At 34.1% G+C, this 26,051-nt stretch overlaps 1 protein-coding gene across 1 annotated transcript in view; it reads right to left on the reverse strand.

The window, feature by feature from the left end:
• The window catches only part of Snf4agamma (SNF4/AMP-activated protein kinase gamma subunit), a 34,661-nt gene that overhangs the window by 5,210 nt on the left and 3,400 nt on the right, over positions 1 to 26,051 (reverse strand). Inside the window, exons 3-8 of the mRNA XM_070301561.1 lie at positions 23,308 to 23,395; positions 22,622 to 22,959; positions 22,024 to 22,245; positions 18,461 to 18,500; positions 8,179 to 8,312; positions 2,005 to 2,053 (exon numbers count right to left, since the gene is read on the reverse strand). Coding sequence (XP_070157662.1) covers positions 2,005 to 2,053; positions 8,179 to 8,312; positions 18,461 to 18,500; positions 22,024 to 22,245; positions 22,622 to 22,959; positions 23,308 to 23,395 — 871 coding nt within the window. The remainder of the gene's footprint in view (positions 1 to 2,004; positions 2,054 to 8,178; positions 8,313 to 18,460; positions 18,501 to 22,023; positions 22,246 to 22,621; positions 22,960 to 23,307; positions 23,396 to 26,051) is intronic.

Consider the following 26,051-nt stretch of genomic DNA (forward strand, 5'->3'; position numbering starts at 1 on the left):
GCCGTGACCTGCCTTAAAGCGGCGCGAACACTTTCGGAATTTGAGTAGTAGTGTAAGGTCAGCATTATTTAACATTGTCGAGATTACGATGTTGAAACATCTCACGATTAACAAATTGTCTCGAATATTCGTAATTGTTCCCGTCTGAAAACTCTGAATATTTCTTTAATATGAATGCCCTTTATCCGGAAAAAAAATCAGTATACTCATTACGCTTTATGTTTATGTGACAGCCACGCCACGTCTTGCACAACATATTGTACAACACTGATGTCAGCCGAAAAAGCCGAGTTATCTTTTTTTCAATTTACCAAACAACAACAATTGACTTTTTGCGATTTCTCATCGTCTCAAAAATCCTCCCATCACTAGAATATCCTCTTTATGATTCCTAACGTTGAATCTTGATCCTTTCTGTTGTTCTCTACGATATCTTTTGAGAAGCGTCAGCTTCGTCGCCAGCGAACGCAATGACTGCCTAGTCGTTTCGAATTTTACACCTTTATCTATCTCTATCTCGTTCTCTTTCGCTCGTTTCCGTTTCTTTATCGTCATCGTCAAACCATCGTGCCAAGAATAACCGAAGCCGAGATGACTGGTGCGTCTTGCCAAAACGAAAAGAACGAAGCGCACGCGCAGCAAGTTCCGCGCTACTTCCTTTGGTCGGAATGGGTTTTTTTTTTTTTTTAAATTTAAATAATCAAACACCGCGGTGGAAAAAGAACCCTCCCCCCCCCTCCCATAGAGATAGTAGACTATAGACTATTTAATCTTATTTCTTCGTCACCCTTTGTGAAAACCTACACGTGCACACGTGAAGTTTATTAAACGTGAAATTTCAAAATACCATCATTAATGGAGTCAAGAAAGATTCTTATTCAGTTTACTAACAATAAGATTAAAATTTAAACGAATTAAAAATTATAAACAATAATTTTGAAAGGTTGAGGAGATCAGCGTAAATTCCGTCACATAACAATTCATTGTTAGTTATATGCCGCCCCTCCTCCCATCCCTCCTTCCTCATGACCTAGACCTAGATAGAAACCGCAGATGTGAGTGTGCAATGTAGAGTGCGAGTGTACTGTACGATGAAGCGAAGCTGTATCGCGAATCCCTCCTCCCTCTCGCCCTTTAACGCCAGCTGGCCTCCCGGGAACTCATCGATCGCGACGGTACACCAGGATACGTCGGAAGACCTAGTACCACAATTTCAAGGGGAGAGCTGTGTTGCGAGCTTGCAAAACGCGTGGAAGAAACTGTTGTACCGCTCTTGTTCAAACAATCCGTATCCTCGTTTTATTAAAGTGCAGACGCTATCGCCATTTGAAAAAATTTGTCTAAATTAAGTTGACACTAGGATAATATTACATGGGAAAAAAAAAATATATATATATAGTCTCTTGAAATTTTTAATTTTCTTAATTAATTAATTAAAGAAAAGAAACGAAACGGAGAAAAAATAACGAGTGAAGCCTCAAAGATTTTCAATCGCTTCCTTGCATCGTGAAATTAATTTGTTCAAGATTTTTTGTCTACAAATTTTTTCATTTGATACGAAATCCATTCTTTCAATAAAGAGAGACTTTTCCTCTAACACATACACATTGCTTTATCCATTTATTTAATATTTAATATCGAGAGAGAGAGAGAGAGAGAGAGATATTTCTTCTTCAAAATCGATATAATCGACTTAACCCGATTTTTTGGCGCATGCGTGAGATTCTATACTTTATGCTTTAAGAATTTGCAATTTATTGCTTTCGCATTTATTATAAACATTCGAGTTTAATTATGCAAATAAGATTTGTTTAATTTTAAAATTTTTAGTTCTCGATTAAACCACGCGCGGTTTACAAATTATTCTTTGCACACACACAAAAAAATCTTTGTAATCTCCCTCTGCGGCAAGAGTGATATCCAAAGGGATATCACTTTTTATTACACAAAAATTAAGAGAAATATTAACCGAGAAAATAATTGTCGCATATAAACGGAACTTACCAAGATCGGACAATGAGACCTTTTCCAGGAAGGGATCCACCACTGGCAGCTGTAAATAAAAAAAATAAAAAAAAAATTTGTAACATTTCGTGTGTTTCAATCGTTTTATAATTAATTACTTCTTACTACGTGCGATAATAATTTCCTAGAAGAAAAAAAAAGACATCTTGGAATCCTAAAACTACTATTGCCATTATAAACGCTCCTCGTGACATTTGTATTCTCGAACAAACAGTGCTTTTTTTTTTTCAATAATTTCGAGCAGAGTATATGAAAGAAATCGCATATCTTTATCATATTTTTAAAACTTTTATTGTCGCGAGAGACGCATAATTTTTTTCGCACATTTCACTTTCCACTTTCTCGCGTAATATTTTTGTGGAAGATGATGTGTTACGCACACATCACGGATTGTCTGAGTAAGAAAATATACCAGAGTCCGTTTCAGCAAGGACCTTGGGTTGAAGGTATGTCGTCTCTTGATTTTTGTGTACCAGTTTGTCAGAACTCCGGAACTCGTAGTCTGCGCCACATCCGAGCTCCTAGCGATACTTCCGGTCGGTTCGCTTGTTTGACGTCGAAATAACATCTCGTATCAATTAAAACTGACAACGCGAGATTATTATAACGGAACGTCTCGCCCGCTCTTTAAGAATTTTAAAAAGAAATTGCGCCTTCTCGATAAAAGTTTATGAAAAGTTAGCCTTTTTCATCGAGCAGTCTCGTTAGGTATCTTCATTGTTGTTCGTCGTCGCGTAATGTCATCTTTTATTTTCGAATTGACAGCGATGACCAAAGCAGTTCGATTCACCGCAGTTTGAAGCTAGATTTCTCGTCTCCGCGACGATGGTTACATTGTCCTAGCGAGCGAATGTACGTATAACGTTAACACATCGCTTAACACCTTCGATAATCGTGAGATAGTACACGAGCGAATTATTCGAGATATTTTCAACGGTAGCATAACACTTTCAGTTGTAGATCCGCGTTGCAGTTTGCCAAGAAATTAATATAGAGAAAAACTGTCGATAAAAAATCGAGCAGTCGCGCGTTATTTTTGCATTTTAATATGCGAAAACTATTTTTGAGATTTAATTATCGAATAGTATATAACTCAATATTTTCGTCGTTATTTTCGTCATTTATAAATTTATTTCCTACTTTTTCAATAATAATTTAATTACCAATTTTTTCACTTTTATTTTCACCCCTATCGATAGTTGACTTTGAATGAATTGAACATTCTGCAAAAAATTGATCGTTGAGCCAAAATTTATTTAAAAAAGATTAATTTACACGTAGTGTTAAAGTAATGAAGAAATTTGTAACGAAGAGCTAGCGTATTTGTTAAGAGCGTCAATAATTATGTTTTAAATTACAGTCATTGTATCCGATTATATACATACATATATAATTACGAACAAATTCAGAATGATTAAACTTTGAAAATCTCTTTTTTACATTTAAAAAAAAAGGGGAGGGAAAAAACCGATACACTGCCGTTTTTTATTGGTTCATTGGTTTGGAAAATGCTTCTTCTTCCTTTCGCCTTTACGGTCATTTTTTTACAAGAATAGTAAAACGATAGATAGAACGTATAAATAAATAATACGTGTAACAAGTATAACGAACGAACATGCGATAAAGGATGGCAGCGACCAAGAATCTTTCGCAATATATTTTATTATATATATCCTCAATAATTTGAGATACTTGATTAAAACCAACAAATTTATTCGTAGAGAGATGGAAAAAGAAAAGGAAAAGATTGTAAAACGAAAGATATATCGCGCGAAATGGATTTGCGCGCACACGCCTCGTGTCTAGTCGAATCTAAAAATATTGTACGACGGAGAGACACGGAAATTTCTGACGGAAATTCAGCCGAGAGTGACTTATTGTTAGCCATTAAACGCAGTGGCCACGTTCTTTTTTTTTTATTGGTTACTTAACTTATCGGGATTAATTTATCATTTAGCGGTATGATTTGGCTTTATCGAGGAAACGTACACAGAAATGCTTAGCGAGCATTATACACAATGTAACTCCTTGTCACGTTATATGGCGTATAATGGATTTTTGCAATAACACAACGCAATAGGCATGGATAAAGTTTCGATACAAACGCATTCGCAAGGCTGCTTTATATGTGTAAGATAAAAAAACACTCGTGCGTCATGGGCGGTGACGACGGTGAGGAACATGCGACATCCGAGGCGACAACTTGTCGATGAAGCGTCGCGAGAAGAAAAAGCGAATTGAAAAATAAGAACTGTCCATAAAGTGGAATCGCTTTAAAAATACGACGCGTACAAGCTTAAAGAAGCTTGTGGAGATTTAAATGAAACGCCCACGCGAAAATTCCGTCATTGTAATCTATCGTAGTTGTTAACAATTTCATGTATCTATCAGCTTATCGAGACCATTGTAAGTCGGATTTCTAATGGGTACTCGCTAAACTCGCGCGCACAACCGAGTCAATAAAGATTACAACTTAAATGTAAACTAAAATACATTTGTCTAAAGCATACACACATGCGTGATATGTACGCGCAAAGAGATAAATATAATATCGACGTTACATGTACGTGTATGTACTTTCTTTATTAAATGCAGTCAAACGCAGGGAAAACTCGATATTAAAAATCTAGAAATAAACACGGGAAGGAGGGCAGGCATACCGCGTAGTTAGATTCGCGTGTGGAATTTAGCCCGAATCGCAGTCGTATATCGGAGCCAATATTTGCGACTCGTCGATCAAGTCGCGAGTAATGAATATCTAAATATAATTCCAAATCGCAATTGTTTACAAAAAGTTTCGACATTTGCATTCGACATACGAAATTTCAGCAAGTTTGAGTATTCAAGTATATTCTTCATTATATTTTTACGCTCATTATATATATGTAAATTAAAGTTGCACTTTATCATCACGTCGCAACACTTAATAATTATGACACGAATAAAAGTTTCGTGCTCCGCGAATGTAATGGAAAACCTGTTTTTCCCGCTCTCTCGAGTCGAGTCATCGAAGCGAAGAATCAATCATCTTGGAAAATAAGATGCTAGTCATCAAAGTTGCGTATCGCGATTATTCAATATCTCGTTCGTATTGCCAAACTTGATTGATTTTAAAAGTAAGGGAAGATGTTAAGGTCAGGGCCAAGAAGGATCCGTTGCTTGTGCAGTATATCCGGCACTCTGCGCATGTTTCTTTAGCAACAAGTGTTTGTTTGTATTGTTGCTCATTGGTAATTGAAGCATTGGCCCACAAGATGCGATTTAAAATTAAATTTCCCGTGCCATTATTTTATTATTATTATTATTATTATTACTCTATAGGTGAAAAATAATAAATGGCATGTTTTTATCACTTTTGATCTCTAACGCGAATACTGACTCTGGGCGACCGTTAGGTCTTCTAATCCTTATCGTTTATTAGCTTATCTATGCGAAAAAGACACGCGTAAAAGGTAAACGTTGATGAAAATCCGTCAAACGTCCGAGATAATTATTCACTCGTACAAGGAGATGACGATTAATTAATCCTGTCGCGATTAAGAGTAACATGTTAATAACGCACTCACTCGTCAATCCTTCTCATAAGAACGCGCTCTTGAAAATTTCATCGAACGAAAACTCGCATCGTGATGCCGGCACCTATTTAGGACGTTACGTTGATATTATTCGCTAACGATCGAGCGCACAAGCCGATTCGGTCGATCTTGAGATCACCAGAGTCGAGAAAGGAAAGAAAAAAAAGAAAACTCATCGCGCACGAGAGGTACGAAAGGAACGATACGATTAACTACAATCATCGGTTTTCTCGCTTCGTCGTCAACACCAGCTCGATCGCTCGTGTTCAACTGGATCATCCCGTATCCCGTTCAGACTGTGGCGCCCGATGCGACTGCGACTGGGCTCTGCGCTCTAGGCTCTGGGCTCTGGGCTCTCGACTCTCTCGACTCTCGGCTCTCGTCGAGCTTGCAACACGTTGCGTATGAAATTTACGGCGCATCGCTTTACACGCGCCGCTCGTGACGCCTCATTTCGCGTACGCCGCATCTTCGTTATCCCAAATCATTAATTGGATCCAATTAACCGATTATCCGTTTATCGAAGAGATATCATTTCCTCGTATGTTATGTTCTCGTACGTTCGGATAATGGCATTCGCACGTAGTATCTGTCGAGTCAACCATTGCATACGATAACAACATCGATAAGCGTTTAAATATGTACTTGGCGCGTATTATAACAGAACGGTAAAGTAAACGCAAAGAACAAACTTAGACTTAAATAATGGCGAAGTAATATCTTATCTAACAATAAGAAATAAAATTGAGAGACAAACTAATTGTAAGGAAAAATAAACATGTTAAAAAGATAAAACTCGTTGCGCACTCGTTACGCGATGCATACATCATTTTCTATATATATGACTAAAATTATTTCTCGATACACATTATTGTCTCCTAATAGATATCATTTTCTGAAAATTAGAAAGAGAGCAGAATGCCAATTATGTGCCTGCGCGTTTCACATACTACAAAACCATTTAATCACGCTTAAAATACAAACAAGTCGAGCATACAGAGTTGATTTTACTTTATAGATAATTTTGCGCCGCGACGATAAATTATCGACTCGTGGTAAAATAGTACACTAGTATATCGTTAGAAGGAAAGTTCTTTATCGACGTTTGAGTCTTGAATTTTAACGTCACAATAACGCTCAAACTTATTTACAATATTGTAACGCTTATCGTCACACATATTTCGCAAATGTACAATGTATAATCCAACGAAGACGAGCATTAAATATTTGATTTAATATTCTTTGAATATTAATACGATAAAAAGATTATATATACATATATAGGGTGTCTTCTTAATCTTAATAGACAAATATCTCAAAACCTGTAAGTTTTAGAAGAAAACTTTTTAGACAAAAGTTGTTTGGTTCTGAGGGGGAAAGGAGATAGGAATATTAATTAGATCTTGGATGGCATTGTTAAGATTGTATCAAGGTCACATTGAATTTTTTAAATTAAAACCTCTATTTTTTTATTGCATATTCTTATCAGCCCTTGTCGAGACCTTTTCAAAACTCTATAATAAAGTATGTTTTCATTAAGTACTTTTTGAGTTATTTTATATCGTAATCTAACATATTTTAATATAAAAAATAAAATATCTTCTAAAATATTTAATTTTCGATAATCTTACCGTAATACTTTTATGTACAGAATAATGAGACAAATCAATTGGTATAAAAGAAAATAATTGTTTTTAAGAAAAAGTATATAATTATTTACAATGTATTTTTTTTTTTACAATTATTTGTTTTTCTTTTTTAATTTAAAAAATTCAATGTGACCTTGATACTACGACCTTAACAATGCTAACTAATATTCCAATCTCCTTTTCCCCTCAGAACCAAACAACTTTTGTCTAAAAAGTTTCCTTCTAAAACTTACAGGTTTTGACATATTTACCTGTTAAGATTGAAAAGACTCACCCCGTATATTCTCGACCTTTGTATATTTTCGTCATTTTTAAACCTTTCTCATGACCTAGATTCACAATAGTCCTTCATGAAATCGATATGCTACGATTATTCATTATTCATTAAACGTTTCCGCTTTATTACGAAAAAATGTACATTATACCCCTCAATTTGCGCGCATGTGCGAGAGAGAGAGAGAGAGAGAGAGAGAGAGAGAGAGAGAGAGATTGCATTTTCGACATATTATTATATCTCAATCAATCGTTATAAAGCCAGCAGTATTTTTTATATAGATAAAAAAGTATTTGCATGTCTCATTTGTTGGAATAATTTCATACGCGAAAATAATATTGCTAAAAAAATTTCAATCGAGCTATATTATTTTTATTCATTTATATTCGATGGATATACGCATCGAATGAAACATACGGTAGCATTTTCCTTTCTTGTGCGCAATTATTCCAAAAAAAGATGACAATCTTTTTTACTCATAATCTGTATCTGTACACAATTGTTGAAAACATATAATAAAATTAATTGCTTTAAAATATTAATGCACTCTTAAATATACAAGGGATATTTGGCGCGAGATATCAAATTATTAATTAAAAAAATTACAAAATAGTAAAGACAATTGTTTTATATTTAATAACGACAATCAACTTACCCCTCGAGCATCCCTGAAGAGTATGGCAGCGTGAACCGGATCCAGGCAAGCATCGGACGCTCTGTGAGGTATCGCGGGTGCCCCAAGAGACAATCTTCGTGCACTTGGATCCAACGAACTTCTCCTCAGCGCACCTAAAACAAGCGGATTAATAAAATATATAAAAAATTTCTAATATATATATATATATATATATATATATATATATATATATATCAATTATTTATAACAACTAATATAATAATACAATATATTATATGGTATATAAAAATATTTTCTACAAATTATATATACATATACATATGTTTGTATATAATTTATAGGAAAGAGAAAAATAGCTATATTTAGATATAAGAATGATTTTCCACAGCATGATCATACTAATCACATGTATTTATATCGTCGATCGACTTTGATCGATTATATCATATGTGTTTTATTATCATCAACTGTCATAACGCTTGCAATTAATCCAATTCTCCTATGTCTCGCTCTAAATGGCCTATGTAATATTACACAATTCATGAACAGACGCGCAAAATTTTTGTCACCGCGAATTACGTAAAATGTAACTTGTGTTATTTACACATTCTTATCATATATATGTATAAAAAAAATATAATCAAAAATAAATCAATTTACTTTTACTTTCAAAATTCGTACAATTTATTCAATGAATTGAATTATAAGTTACTTTTTTAAAATCGTTTCTCGTAAAAAAATTATACATTTAACAAAGTACTTATTTATAATATATGCAAATGTATTATGGCATAGTGTGCCATACAAATAATGTATTTTAAAGGATTATGATTGTCACTCATGTAAATGACAGTTTGGATATTTCGTAGAAAATGTTACTATGTTATATATAATAAATATTTGTCAAAAAAAAATATTGCAAGGCAATACTTGTTTTCAATAATACATTCACTTATTATAATCTAACTCGCAGTGCAGACTTTTTGTTCAGGACTTTGTTCTACACATTTGCCACTGGAAAGATTGTTAAAGCAAATATTTTGTTCGTTTACTTTTAATAAATGTTCGACATCATTCATCCAAGATTTTCACGATAACACATTACTATTATCCATTGTAAAATAGAAGAAGATGATATATCATAGCTACCGCTCACACGAGAAATGCTTCGATCGCGTACCGGGTGCCGAGGGCCGGGGTCTTGGAATTTTATTTTTCTCTCAACGAAGGTCGTTTGCGCACGTTTCTACGATTAAATCCGCTTCCTCAGCGTGAGACGTTCAAGCGATATCCCGCTTTATCGGCGATGTTTATTCCATGAGCGCGCGCGCTTTGCGTTATATGCCCGTATAATAAGAGTGAAACAAATGTTAGCCAATTACAAAATTGCCAATTGTTTTGGCAAATATACAAAGAGATAATATATATTGTTTGAAAATTAATCAATTAAAACACAAATTCTCTCTATATAAAAGCAAAATAAGTACACACTCTGTTCGCGATCAAAAAATATCAAGATAACATGCGTGTGTCAACAAAACGGCGTACAGTAAAAAACAGTCTTAGAGAATAGGATGTGATATAAATTGTGATAGAAAGCCTGCGCACATGCAAATGTTGTTTTTTTTTTATTTCTATTTCATTACCTTAATTTGGTTCAAATTATTACGATAATTTGTTTACGATTTATTTTTGATAAATGCTCCATTTTTATGAATATGCGTAAGAAATGAGATAATGAATGAATCTTTACATACTTATCACATTAGCAAAAACTATAATGATAACAATATAATCGGGTCAAGGCATGTTTCCATGCATTAATACGTAATTATCGAGTTTTATAAAAAAATGCGAGATGAAGCGAATCGATGCAATCGAATCAGAAATAGAATTGTTCGAAAGATTGAAATGAAACCTAGATAAGTACGATAAAAACATGATAAAGAGAAAAGATGTATTTTTATATATTTGCATCGAATATATCTTACTGTTAATATTTGAAGATATAAAGATGTAGAAAGAAAGGTCCATAAATTTCCTCATAACAGAAAGATTAAGATACTTTAATGATACTTTTGCACTGACAAAAGATACCAACATATTTTCGCGAGTATTAAAATCAGTCATTATTTTACTAAATATTTATTCATGCATTATCCTCCGCCTCCCTCCCCCCCCCCCTTCCTATATATATTTCGTTGTTTCGCATCCCTCAGACGCGTTTACAATATTCGTATATGGGTATAAATTGGCAGACTATGCGCGTATTCGCGATTCGTTTATAATTCGTGCATAGTGTGGACGAAAGATTCGTCAAATTCGTCAAATTCAACCAATCAGATTTCTATGTACCGTTCACGAATCGCGAATCGCGAATTATGAATATATACGCGCATAGTCTGACGCCAGCTTAACGGAACAATATTGTACGAATGGTCAATTTAGCGACACGCGACAGAATTTCCATACGCGTTTGTAGTTGGTACAAAAACATATTGCGCAATGAAAGGCAGCCGGAAAACCGAAATAGTAGAGCAAACGAAAGACACTGGCAAAGAGAGACACGCGATCGTCATTATCGTATACATGTTTTTTTTTCTTAAACATTTTTCTACACACGTTTAGCTGTACACAAATTAACAAATCCATTTCAATAACATTGATAAAGACAATATCAAATCATTCTCCCCTCTTTTTTTTCGAATTTTTTTCCAAACTGTGATTATACAGTTATTATAATAGAAACTACGACAAATTCTGCATTAGTAATATTTAGTATTGTCGGAGAAAATATATATCTTCGATAAATAGTTTTATATAAGCCCTCACACTAATGTGCATGGTAATGTACGTACGAGGTAAAATGATTACTATTTATCGTAGACATACGCGTACACGTATTATCGGATAGAAAAAATGACGCGTTTCATTGAGAATTCGTCAGGGGATCAGCTCACGTCTCACGTTCGCTCGCGTGAGTTACCTTGGCTGAGTATGCTTTCATAAATCCTGTAGGTAGTCTCGCAATCGGCCTCTCGCAGACTGGCGGAATGCCTGGCGCCGCCGTCCAAACTCTGACTTCTGTTCCTGAAATCTTCTTCCCGTTTCTTGGGACTCTCGTGACACTCGCTTTGCCGTCTGATGTGTCCCAATCTTCTACCGAAATGCCGTATCATCTCCTGTATGCTGTGATAATGGTGATGTTGTTTCTCGTGTTCGTTGGTCGGACTAGGTGACGAGGGTGACGCTTTACCGCTGCTCGTTGCCCGATTTTGATGTTGCTGGTGATGGTGATAATGATGATGAGAAGGATAATGGCTGTTACCGTGAATCGTGTTGTACAAGGACTGATGATGATTAGACGAGCCGGAGCCGGAGCCGTAAGATGAGCCGTAGGACGAGGAAGCGTACGAATACGCGGAACTGACCGAGCCTCGGGATACGTGTCGCTCGTGGAAATAGAGCTTGTTCTCGTGTTTCTGGCTCAACAGCTCCTGTAGAAACCTCGTGTCGTGATCCCGAATGTCGGACGACACGGAGGAGATGGAGCTTCTGGTGTCGCTGCCGTTATTATCGGAGCCATGATGATGATGATGAGACAAAAGGTGGCTTATTCCGTGCATTTCACGAGACGGACGTGTCGCAAACAATGACTTTGATATCGCTCAACGGAAACGACCGCGCAAGTTCCGCCAATGTTCATCGGACGTCACGGAATCTGCGAATAACGATGCCAAGTAATTTCGAAACGAAAATAATCGCCGAGAAACACGGAGAGACAATAATCACTTTCCATTCTCGCTTTTACACGTGTAAAAGGATATTTACGAGTGTTTTCCTCCGCACATTACAACAAATCTCGGCATTCGACTTTAAAAGAACTTACAAGTTTTAAGAACGATTAAGCAACATCTAATATTTTTGACTAAAGTGTGTGTATGTATGCGTGTGTATAAAATTTCTCCTCCCTATCTGTAACATTTAGTAATATCTTTTCGTAAGGGATCATATTTCTTTCGTATATTTCGTATTTCGCATTTACGGTAAAAAAAGTATATATTCGCACAACTTTGCGCGCAAAGAAAATATTGTGCAAACTGCTTTATTCTCTCAACGACAAATTTATTTAGCGCAAACCAAAATATAATTCCGATGCAAAATCTCGGAATAATATATGTTTTTTTCTTTACAAATTAAAATTATTCCAAAAATGATAATACAAAAAAAAAAAAAAGAACTTGTTCCTTGTACCCAAGTTATTTAAACAGCTATTTGAATAGCTTCATCATGCTACGTCGATTCTATTTGCGCGTCGAAAATTTCAGAAGGAAATTATTCGCGTATTACGTATATTGGACCAAAAATCTAACAGAAAGAAAATGAAAGTCATATCTGATGCCAATTAAATTTTGGCAAACGCGGATGAATCTTTAATAAAGCTTCGCGAACCAATCGAATTTTCGTAACGAGCGCTTTTAACGAATAAGATTTAGCTTTAGAGAGATAGCGCGTCCGATTAAAATATTAAAAATATAAGAGCGGATAAAAATAAACTCGTATATGAATAACGACGGTATAATAACGACGATATGTTATAATGACGCAAACTCTGTTACAAATATATATATATATATATATAACAAGCAGGGTTTTCTACCATTCAATAATAATAATAATAATGATCGTGTCGCGATAACCGAATCGTAAAAATGCGATCGTGATATAATATAACATAACGAAAGAGAGTAATGCACACGATTGCGTGAAATATTTGAATTCTCACAAAATATACGATCATCGTGCAACAGCTGCGGCTGCGTTGCGTCACACTACGCAGAAAATTAAGATTCAGAAGGAAACATTTACGACACACGAGACTGATTGCGTGATTAGCGGAAGCAGTCACAGTGCCGCCAATTATTAAACAGAGCTGCCGAGAACGACAGCTTTTACCGTTTATTAATACGTAGCTACTATTTACTATTATTATCGTTATCGTTTCTATCTCGTTGGCAATTTCTCTTTTTTTCTTTCTTAAGATTTTTCGCGAAACTACATGTGTATTCTCTATTTCGATCTACACTCTGTCTCCAAAACGGTTGTAGCGATGTCCCAATTTCTACAATTGCGTCTCTGAAACGGTAAATTTCGGGCTCGAGGGTCGAGGATGAGGAAGAAGTAGGTCGTATCGATCGAAGCCCTTCACGAGGCAAACGTTCAGAGATCGTTGCTTCGCCTCAAACTAACATACCGACAACGAAACGATAGCGAATCGAGTCCGAGATTCGAGCGGAAATTTGCGAATTAATTAAAGGACAAACAATCATTTTACTCGAACGTTATAGTAGACGATAGAGAAAAAAGGAAGATTGCGCGACTCGTAGCGACTTGTATACTATCTACGGATATGTCTCGTTTATCTCGTTAAACGACAGAGTTAATATTGGTTTTTGTGACACGAGATAAGCGGAACGCGCGAGAATTTTCAACGGTGCGTAAGAAATATACAAATAAAAATAAAATACCATTTTGCATCATATTGCAAAGTTAGTAATAATTCAGAGACGACTGCAAACTTTTAAACAGAAATGGCATTGTTACCGCGGTACATAGATATCCTTGAGAAGCACACGCTACATTTTCACGCGCGTAATTTGTAACTTGCATGGATTAAAAATATAAATATATTTTCTTTTTTAAGAAAAAGGGAAAAATTTGTCAACATTTTTTACATACTTTTTACACGTTATTCAAGAGCTAACGAAAAGAAAAATATATATTTTTCAAACAATAAATAATATGTTTTCTAAATAAAACAATACGTATAAATACATGTAAAATGACTGAAAAGATTGGATAAAAAAATTATCTTAATATTTAAATTTAAACGTGTAAAACAATAAACAATTTTCGAATAACGATTGTTTTGAGCAAATTCGTACCATAAATACTATGCACATGCTAATTTGTAAAGACCTTGAATCTTCTTCCCCCCCCCCCCCCCAACAATAAAAGACTACGTAATATATTCTCGCAACAAAACGCACACAATAAATTGAATTTTCAAAACACCCGTGAGACATGAAAATAATTTGCACAAATCCGCGGCGGATTCTATTTTACTTCAAGTTAAAAACTGTACACCTCTACCGATAGAAATTAACAATAAAACAACTACTCACGAATTGTTAAATATACTTAAATTGTGTATACGTAATATTGATCATCCGTTTCAAATGCAAGAAATATATTTCATAGAGTAAGAAAATATTTTCAAAATTCCTTCTCTTTGTCAAGATAATCTTGAAGAAATTGATGATTTTTACTCAATTTTTTAATAACATTTTTATAATAAAAATCAATGTATCTTTTATGTGAAAATAATCAATTCCATATATACACGAATAAGTTAAATATGTCGAACAATTTATATTTCCTATAAATGTATTTCCGGTAACTGTTACCATTTAAGTCGTAATAACAAGATGTTTAACGTTACATAAAGTTATTAAAATATACGATTCGTTGGATGCGTTACAAAGTGAATCGCATAAAACTATTTTCTGTTTTAATATCTTGTATGATAATAATGATAAAGATGTGAATTCGTTATTTATCGTACTTTTTATTTGTAATTTTGTTTTGTTTCCAAGTTTGATCTTTAAATATCGTGGGCGTCGATTAAACGATTAATCTCTCCGATTAAATGTGTGATATCCCCGTGTAACGTCACATGATATTTACTCGTTACACGAGAACTTGAGTCTACTTGGCTCGCTACGTCTGCAAATGTTATCAAAGTTGCGGTCTTATCGTATAAAACGTCAAAGCCGCAATTGCGAATTACAAAAAGAGCAACGTGACACATTATGCATACGAAAAAAAGAAAAAAAAATTTAGAGTAAAAGAATCTTGATATAAAAAGTTATGCTTGACAAAAGGAAAACGTGCGCGCTCGTATTTAGATTTTCGTGCGTCAGGATTATTGATTCAAAAATATTTGATAATATATCTATATCAATTAATACGTCAGTAATTTAAATATTGTATACATTTTTTCATAAATTATTTTTGAATTTTACGTATCGATATTTCATGCAACGTGTGTGAAACATTTACATTTAGAAGCTGAATTATTAGGTGTACAACTTTGCTTCCGCCGTTTTCCTATAGATGGCTTTAGCGGTAAGCAGCGATCGAAATAAATAGATGATAGACGTCATGCAATAAACTTGGGCATCTGTCAACATAACCCCATAGAAACATTAGTCGATTAATTTTCTGCTTCAATATGAAGAAATCTGCGGCTGGGGCTCGTCGAATTCTCTCAAATACTTATGGTGAAGCCGCTATTAATGAAAAAACGTGTCGTGAGTGGTTTCAACGATTCAAGAACGGTGATTTTCACGTCGAAGACCGGCATAGCGGTGGAAGAGAGAAGATTTTCGAAGATGCGGAATTGGAGGCATTACTTAATGAAGACTCGAGTCAAAGTCAAAAAGAATTGGCACGATCATTGGGAGTGACTCAACAAGCAATTTCGAAACGAATCATAAATGTATAACCAGTTTTTTACAATAAAGCCTCGAATTTCGGGGAAAAAAAAACGGCGGAAGCAAAGTTGTACACCTAATATCACAGTTTCGACTCATGATGTACGAGGCACGTTGAGACAATGCTCTTTTCAAATGTGCTAACTTGACGAATATAGCGTGTTACTTTTTAGGCCGAGTGTACTCGAGCGCACGAAACTCTTGGTATCGCGTCATAAATTTACCGTATAGCCTTTAACAAATAATTTTTCACCGTTTATATAACACTCCTGAGAGTTTATCGACATTTCTGGGCACTTTACGTCTAAGCGTTTTCGGCTCCGAACATGAAACGATCGATGTACAAATATATCTCCGAGAGACCGGTTTTTCAAGGCCAACGAAAACACTCCACGGATGCTCGCGCAATGTGCTCGATGGGGATCGAACTGTTCGATTTTTCTTATCATCGCGCTATGTTATATCTTAACTTTTGTATATGAATAATGACCCCTTTTTACTTTTCTCTTATATCGAAAGCGGTATTCTTTGGTCGAGAGTCTCAAACGCAAAAGGAATCGGACGAAAATTAAAGAACAGTTTAAATTACATGTTTGAAAAATGGAAAATCCTATTTCTTTTAGACACACTACCAACTATCATTTTTCCCCGTTAATATTTATCTTTCATCCCTTCCTCTCTTTAAGGAGAGAGAAGAAATGCTTGTGCTCGATGTGTCACACTCCACATTCCACAATACATCATTTTAAGTAGAAATGCATGTAATGCGGCTAACAATAAGAAAAAACGATGCCGCTTCTGAATGACGTAGTTACGTACAACTAATCGAAAGAAACTTTGCAATGATGTCGTCGTCGTCATCGTCGTCGTCATCATCATCATCGTTCTCGTCGTCGATTAGGTGACTTATTAAATAAATTATTAAATTAACGTAATAACGAGAAAAACGGAAGAAAATATTGTCGAATGCCGAATGAGGAGATGCCGGAAAGATTTCCGTTATAGATGGCCGCGTATTCAGTTTGCAATTTACAATTTACCAACTTTAAGCTCTCTCATTTCATTTAAAGGACACGAGACTCGCAAAGAGCAACAGCGATAACCGCAAGAAAAATGCAGACGATGCGAATCTTATCCGTTTTATGCAGACGCGTCTTTCGGCCGTATAACGTAAACATGTGATAAAAAGACTCACCTACTCTTTTCGTTCTCTCGTGTATCGTATAATATATGCTATTCTTTTCTTTAAAAAGAGTAAAAAAGAAGAAGAAAAAATATACTCCGCCTCGGGCATAAAGTCACATATATAATATGTATGATGTAACATCAATGAAAGAAAGAAAAAGAAAGAGAGAGAGAGAGAGAGAGAGAGAGAGAGAGAGAGAGAGAGAGAAACTTGCGTCAACACTGTATCGTACGATTCATCGAAAACGCGCGATACCACCGTCCTTTGCAAACTCACTGACAATACAAGCGTTGCCGCACGCACAATCGACGCACAGCGATACGCGACGATGAGCGATGTTTACGACGAACGCGGGTCTCATTCTGTACCGTTGACACGCTTGACACGCATGTCACATTTGTCACGCTTGTCTCTCGAAGACCAACGCCGCGCATTTAAAGGACACGGCAAGGGTGACTGTAGAGACGCAAAAGCATGAGATTTCCGTATCGGAAACATCCAAGTGCGATGTACCGCTAATGGATTTCGAGTCACGCGGGCATCGATCGTCGGTGTTTGCCGTTGAAACGCGCACTGCCCATTGCCACTGACTCGATACGATCTACCATTCGTCGCGTATACCGTCGCACGTCGCACATCGTACTCCGCAATCGCCGCATAGCGATACGTGTTCCTGAATTTCGGCTGTTAGATTCATAAAATTTCAATAGCGCCATCTTGGCAAAAGGCTATAAACTTTGTCGCCAACGTACGGTCGATCATTCTCGATAGATGTGTACTTTTGTACCGACACTTATATATTATATATAGTTTTACGTGGATATTCCGCAAATATAAAATCTCAAAATATATAATTAGAAATCAATCCACCAATAGTAAATATAATTACCAATATATATATATATATTTAAAGCGCAAACACTCTGCAAACAATTATTAAAAGTAATATACTTCAAGTATTGTATCGCATATGCGATTATCGGATTGTATATGTACATGCTTGCATGTATATGTATACATCCTTGTTTAGATGGTACATTCGCATAAATGTAAATTTGTGTAGATATATTAAATTAAACATTGCAATAATTATATAAATTTTGTACAATTATAATTCTTTTATACAAAAACCAATTATTCTTGTACACATATAAAACGCGAATACCTATAAAATTGAAAATGATTACCGATATAATATCGAGACATTCTCGTGACATGTTTGCTACGCGATAAAATGGCAACATCTATCTAGCAAAGATACTCGTGAAAAAAAAAAGCTTAATTTTTTTCATAATTTTCATAAATGTCGAATGCTCAAATTGAAATTAATATTCCAGATATATATTCGTCTTTATATATGTATATGTATATTAATGAAAGAAAAAACTATCAATTAACAAAGTTTAACAACTCTGTTTGTAACGCAAAAATATAAACAGAAATCGTATATCTGATGCATTATCAATCTGCGCCACATTTGTCAGTTATCTCGATGCGCATCTTTCTCAACAACAAGATTAGACAAACTTTAATGCAACTGATCAAAGAAGTTACTTACTTTGTGACGCTACTTGTGTCTGATGTTGTACTGCCGCTCTCTGAAACAAAAATAAAAGAAATTATATACACACGCGCGCGACGATATTTGTTACATTATACGCGACAAATTTAATTTATTTATCGGGCATCAAATCCGGGCAATAGTTGCAAATATTTTACAATTTCCATATCAAATTGTATGTAAATATATGTAAATATCTTGTTTATCGAAATACAGTAACGCGTGAATATAAAAAATATAGTTATGCATATAGAATATGTGTGCATATGTGTGTGTGTGTGTGTGTGTGTGTGCCGTTTTTTCAGTCTTCATCTATTAGCAAAAAACAGAACAAATTTTCCGTTCAACCTAATATATATATGTATATATGTATGTATGTATATATGTATGTATTTTTATGTATGTATAAAATTATATTTTCTAAATCACATTTTATAAATTTACTTTGTATATTAATTTTTTCCCTGTATAATTATATATTTTTATTTTTTCTAATTTTTGTAACATTATACGTTCCCCTTAATGTCGCAATTCTTCTCTTAACAGAAAAAAAATCGATATTGAGAATATCGATGGGACAACCATTATTATTTGCATATAAAAAAACATTGTTTATTTAAAAAAAAATGATTATATGTACATTTTGTAAAATTAGTCGAATGCCGGACGCTTCAAGACTCTTGGCATCCAAGGAGCGACTCCTCGGTTTTGCATCGAAATAATCGTCCTTCTTCCCGCTCTTTATCCATCGAAAATATGAAGACATTTCAAAATTTTCTGTGTCTATCACTTTTTAGATTTGTCGTAAATCGCATAACTGAATAATTAAAGTTACATCATTTGTTTTACTCTATTTATCGATTAACTAATTGAGTTTGAAATTTCTTAATTACAAATTATGTATGCGGACTTTATAAACGAGATCTGCTAGTTTAAAAAGTACAAAATCCTAATTATGGAATCTGGCCGATTGACAAAAACTCGTTCCTTTTCTATCCTTGATATTTCCTTAGATTCTCGAGTTGTCTCTCCAGAATTTCACGTGTGGCCATGACATAATGACATAATGGATGTATTAACGCTTTGTCTGTGCGATAAAGGAGAGGAGAAAAACCGATTACTAATACAGTGTGGCACATATGTCACAGGTGCAGCACATATGTTTGTGTCAGCTATCATTCGGTCATCTCATCTTACAAACGATCACGAATGATATCGTTTTCCTCTCCCTTCCTCTCTCTCTCTTTCCCTCTATGTATGTATATATATGTACACATACATGATAATTGTTTATAATTTTCTCAATTTAATCGCCGTATTTGTCACTAAATTCATTGTTCTGATTCTTATAATCTAGAATCTATATTATCAAATAATAAATAATAATGTACTTGACGCACTATCTATATAACTACATTTATGCATTTATAATAATATCGATATAATTAAATTTGCATTTAGAATAAAAATAAAGATAAAAATTTTTTTCACATCAGTCGACAACAGAATTTCGCGACACGTGTAATTTATTTAAGATGGCCAGTAGCGCAAATACGGCAATTTGAAAAGCATAGCAGCGTAAACAGCTCGAGTTTTTTCCATTGCAAATTTCGTATTGTTGGTAACCCGACGTGACATTAAGCGTCTTGCTGTAACTTATAATGGAAAAGATACAAGTTTTTTATCTAGATCTCGCAGTGGCTAAGCGAGGATCGGTAAATCTTTCAGATTCCATACGCATTTTTCTTTTCAATAAAATAAAAAAAAAAAATAAAAAAAAAAGTTTTCATAATCAAGCGAATTTTAATGTTCGTAATTTCAAAATTAACATTGTATGCGGAAAGCTATGCTTATGATTTTAAGCGTTCACGAATCGCTAATGATTCATCACATGACGCGATTTGTCATTCAATCAATTTTAATAGTTCTCTATGACATTTTTCGTCAAAGGAGAAAAATTAACAATCTTTAGGTATCCTACTTATTAAGAAAAACATCTCAATATTTTTAAAACAGTTCTCGCTCGTTGCTTGCAATTATTCTCTTACTAATCGATCGTCCGATGAATTTTTCTCAATCTACGCGCGCGAATCAATTACATACACAAGCTAAACACTACTGCAGAAGTAACAGACACGATCGTTCTTTTCACATGTTCAGTATCGCAAGTGCGGCGAGTCACTGAGCGAAGATATGCCGCTCTTTCCTGTATTTTTCTGCTTGATACACCAACATATGCTACCTCCCACTAGCGACGGCTGTATTGTGCACTCGTTGTATTTCGTCACAAACATCGTCGAGATACCTGTTCGTACGACGAGAATCGTCACTTACAAAATTTGTTATTCAAACGTATTACAAAGTAGCTGAATACGATAAACGCTTGTGTTATATTGCCTCATCTTGAGCAAGAAAAATATATCTTTAATGCCCGAAACACATTTCCATCAGTCGTAGATTTTAAAGACCAAATTTCATCAGCGTGTTGTGTGAATAAAGATAAGAAAAATGTATGTTACATAAATATTACTCCATAAATGCTTTATCAACAAGTCGTAGCATAAATAGAAAATAGAATAAAACGATAATGCTTTGATAGTTTATTTTATATGTGTATACTATTTTAAAATCATTGAAAGATTAGATTATATCAAAATTTATTTTCAGATAAACAATATATCATACAAATTATGTTGATCATTTTTAATGATACTTGAAACAGTAAACATAACATACATGAATATATACATATAAACAATGTAACTAGAAATATTATTCATTTAACATATTTCATATATTTTTGTTGTAACATTTTGATGAAGCAGTTACGAGCTAGTATATTTAGACTTTTTTTTTTTTTTTTTTTTTTTTTTGTTATTGTTATCCCTTTTCTTTATTACCGATTTAATTAGAATTACGATTACGCATTGCTTTACTTTACTGACGACACAATATTATTTACCATGCATTTGATAACAATTTCTCTGTTAATCCCAAATTAAGAACCGAAAGGCAAAAAGATAGAAAATGTTTTTGCCTTCTCTCGCTCTCTCTCTCTCTCTCTCTCTCTCTCTCTCTCTCTCTCTCTCTCTCTCTCTCTCTCTCTCGCTTGCTTACACGCGATAAAGAAGACATCTATCTTTGCTAACAATAAGACAAATTCTCAACGCGCGCTAATTATATTTATATTACCGCGCGATTGGTTCTATATTTTTATATAATATAGATTCTAGATTATATTTGCGCGACTCGTGAAATGTATCTGACAATTTCAAATTTGTATTTAATATGCGCGCGCGCATACGTGTATGTGTGTGTGTTTTGTATATGAAAAGTTAAATAATAAATTATAAAAAGCTAAGCTAAATATCAATAAAAGTAGAATTCCGAATATTCTTTTTTTATTTGTCAATAAACAGGATGCATAAAATATTCACGTATATGCAGTTGATCTCACAAATATTCGCAGTAATCTACATAATTTAAAATATTTATTATTGATGCTATTGAATTAATAAATAAATTAAATTCAGTCTCAGTAGACATAAAGGGTTACTTACAGCTTTTCGCTTATCCTCTGCACTCAAGGCACTATGACTCCTGTGCCTGATAAGATCCATAACTTTGCTCACAGGATTTCTGCTACTTTCAGATCCAGCTCTAGGTCTTCCACTTCCTTGTTCCTTATTCTCTCTCTGTTCTCTCTGACTATCTCGATTATATTCTTTCTCTGTATGTACATCCACCGATGAACTCCCGTGCGATCCTCTATGCAAGGAATGCTGGATAATGGCAGAGAGAAATAAAGAGAAAATAAATAAAAATTAGCAATATTATATACGCATGCACGTAGTAATTATAAAATGTTATCCAAATATAAATTTTTCCAACTTTATATACTAATATTGTTAAAATTACTTTCTTCTTTTTTTCTGCACATTTCTCAATTACTTGAGAGAGCATCTCTCTTTTTAACAACTTGATATAATGCATGCCTTATACTAGATAATATACATATATTATACTATATACTAAATATATGTATATTTTGATAATATATTCTAAAACTATATTCCAAAATATATTTTGTTATCAAATTTCCGCTAATTATCGTAATACAAAGCATTTTTAATACGCTTTTCTTTTCTTTTCTTTTACCTGAACGGCACTTTTCATATTTGCTATAATACTGGGTTTCCTCTTGCTGGCGTCCGATTTGCTCCTCGGCCTAAAAGCATCAAAGAGCGCCGGCTTTCTCGTAGGACTGGCGGTGTCGTCCGTAGTACCGCTGCTTCTTCTACGTTCCGTGCTATTACTACGGCTATTACTGCGACTGGTGGAACCAGATCGAGTACCAGAAGTCTTTCGACCACCCTTGCCGGAACTGGACGAACTTGACGCTTCGGTCGGCTGCGGAAGAGGTGTCGATTTTCCAGAACTGGGTGCACTTCCATAACTCGACTTTTTAATCGTCTTCGAGTGCGAGCCCCATGTATCTGTAAGTTAAATTATTTCGATTATGCTCATTATATTATTATTCTTTTTCATTTATTCAAAAATGTATGATAGATTTTATTTAACCTAATATGTAATTATTTAAAAAATGTTGTTCTGTCTTTCAATAAATTGTACTTTACGTATGTGTATATAATCCAATTGTATCTTCTACTCGCATATACTATTATTTTTCCTTTTGTTTAAAAAAATTAAAATTTTGTTAGCAAAGATTAATAATAATAATATATGATATGCGCGAATATTTTAGCAAAATGTGAATATTGCTCGCGTGCCTCGAAAGAAAAAGATGTAATGATTGCACATACAATTGTCAATTATTAACTCACCTGCTCGTGGTCTGTGGCCTTGAGACGCATGGCCGGAATTATCCGCATCTTCCGTTACGATTGTTGGAAGTGGTTGTGAACCAAGTTCCTAAGACAGAAAAAAAAAAATTTTTTTTCCCCCAAATAAATGTCAATATAAAATTTCAAACATTCACGAATTTCTTACAGTTCCAATGACTATATGAGACAGTTATTATAAACCGTGAACCGAAGACGGCGCAAGATTAGATATCGTTGTTTAATCGCACGATAGATGATAACGCGATTATATTTACGCAAGCTTTTCACACATCATCAAGTGCAACACAAGATATTTCATAAAATTTTTGATATTTTGAAATTTTATTGATTTATTTTAATATGAAAAAAAAGGGAAAGAGAGAAAGACATTATCGCTGTATACATACATTTCAATTGCATAATAAAAAAATATATCTTTGAAATATAATACTTTTAACAAAAGATTTATCCGGGGAAAGTGTCCAACAGATACATAAATGCAATCAATTTACTTTATTTGCAATTTTTGAAGTACATTTGCAAGTTTCAAACCTATTTCTGTTTTCTTATTTAATTAAATGAAAACCATACTATGTATAATAAATTATCATATATCGTGAGCTGACATCATTATCTTTTATGTATTTGGAAAAAAAAAAATCATCACATAAACTATGTGTAGTTCCCAAATTACGAAACTATCGTCTTATTTATCTGATAGATTACGTAGCGTCAATATTTTTATTCTTTTTTGCCAACATGCTCTAAGAAAAATTTCTGAAGGATGCTTCTCATCATCCGATGTTTATATGTACGACTCACAGAAATACGTTCGTTACCGACACTAACACGGCGAAAAAAACGTGCAACAATGAATTGTAAATCGAGTATAATTGCAGAATAAAGAGGCTATTGAGACAGACGCTCCGTCGTGTCGTTCGTTACGCGTATTCGTGTGTATTCTTGCAGAATACAATGGGAGATGGGATCGAAGAAGATTGCGACAGGATGGCACCTTCCTTCAAGAGGTTCTCATCTTTATTCATTTATTCTCTCTTCTCTCTTCTCTCTCTCTCTCTCTCTCTCTCTCTCTCTCTCTCCTCGTCCTTTTTTCTTAAAATATCGTTTCAACTAACGATAAGCTGCCGTAATATCAGTTGAGTGAGTGAAATGTTAATTGTAAAAAAAAAAAAAAAAAAAAAAAAAAATTAATACCTTATAAGTCCCGTGATAGTCTGGGCAACGATCCAGATACGGCACCAAAGAGTACTTTCGTACTCTCCCGAGAGATACCGACATCTTGTCACATTTGCATCGAAAACGACACGGTTCTCAAAAATTTGTTGCTCGGATATTATACATCCACAAGATTTCGACGACAAGTAACATGTATTCCGGCGATGAGTATCCAGTATCGCAATCACTATCTTTTCGCAGCTCGTTATCGATAACGATTTTCCTTTGGACGATGGTCATGCTCATCGTCAGTAGCATTGTTTCTGTCGCGTCAGACCACGATAGTCGTGATAATTTTTTTTTTCGATATTTTTTATTTTAAAATTGACAATGAGATTCACAGCGTACATATATATATATTAATATACACCGATGAAATTTTTTGCGAGTGTTGTTTCTCGAAGACAGTCTTTCTTTAATTCAATATCCGGGGTTTTTCTACTAAACAAAATATTATCCGGTAATAATTAAATACAAAAAATAAAATTTAAACTAATTAATTTAATATAAATTTAAAAAAACTTTACTTATAGCTTTGCAACATTTATGTTGAACAAATTCAAAATTGCACATCCATTAGAAGCGCGGCTCAAACTAATGGAATCGCCAAGTATTTGAAATTTGCGGTCGTGTCTCTACGATTATTGATGGTATCATATCGATGAGAATATTTCCTAGATAATTGTCACAAGGCCATTACCACCGATTATCAAGATAATTACGTGCTCATCTGCGTAACGATCTATTTGTATCATATTATTATTATTATTTTATTACATATAGTGATACAGCAGCTACTTCATTTTCTAAAAGACTGAAGTAAAATCTACTTTTCAAAAGCAGTTCAATACCTTATTGTATACATAAAAATAAAAGCATAGCATTTTCTTGCTCTTCTAAATGTTAATACTAGCATATATTATTATTTTTTGTCATATAAATTAATTGATATTTATACAATATCAAAAATGTCTATTTAATAGATTGTCATTTACTAAAAAATATAATTATCGTACATATATAATTTAAATTATTCAAAAATTGACACACATTTCAGTCTCCTTTTTTCAACATATTTTCGATGAAACCGCATTGCATTAGAAAAACAGTTATTTATCTTTTTTTTTACAACCGACATATCGCTCAAAAAGCGGAAGAAATATAAAGTGCGTTTAAGCATATGTAATATAATATGTTAATGAATTGAAACAACGAAACTTAAAAAAAGAATATATAGCAATCCTGGGCAAAATATACAAGATATACTGTCCAAGCTCTGCGCATGACACATGACACATGACACATCCAAATTTTCTTCGTTATCATTATAATATCGTTTTAACATTTCCTATAGCCAAAACGATACATGGAAGACGGTAGACACGTGAAAATATCTATTCGTAAGACTTTCTCGCAATATCGGTAATTCTTCTTTTGAATGAATCGATAGAGCTTAAAGGAAGCCTTGTATCACTTTGCCTCACCTCTTCCAATAAGACTGATTAGAG

Source organism: Polyergus mexicanus, unplaced genomic scaffold (genome assembly GCF_030449975.1).
Source record: "Polyergus mexicanus isolate NDT 795.1 unplaced genomic scaffold, iyPolMexi1.0 SCAF_9, whole genome shotgun sequence".
In the NCBI taxonomy this organism is placed as follows: Eukaryota; Metazoa; Arthropoda; class Insecta; order Hymenoptera; family Formicidae; genus Polyergus; species Polyergus mexicanus.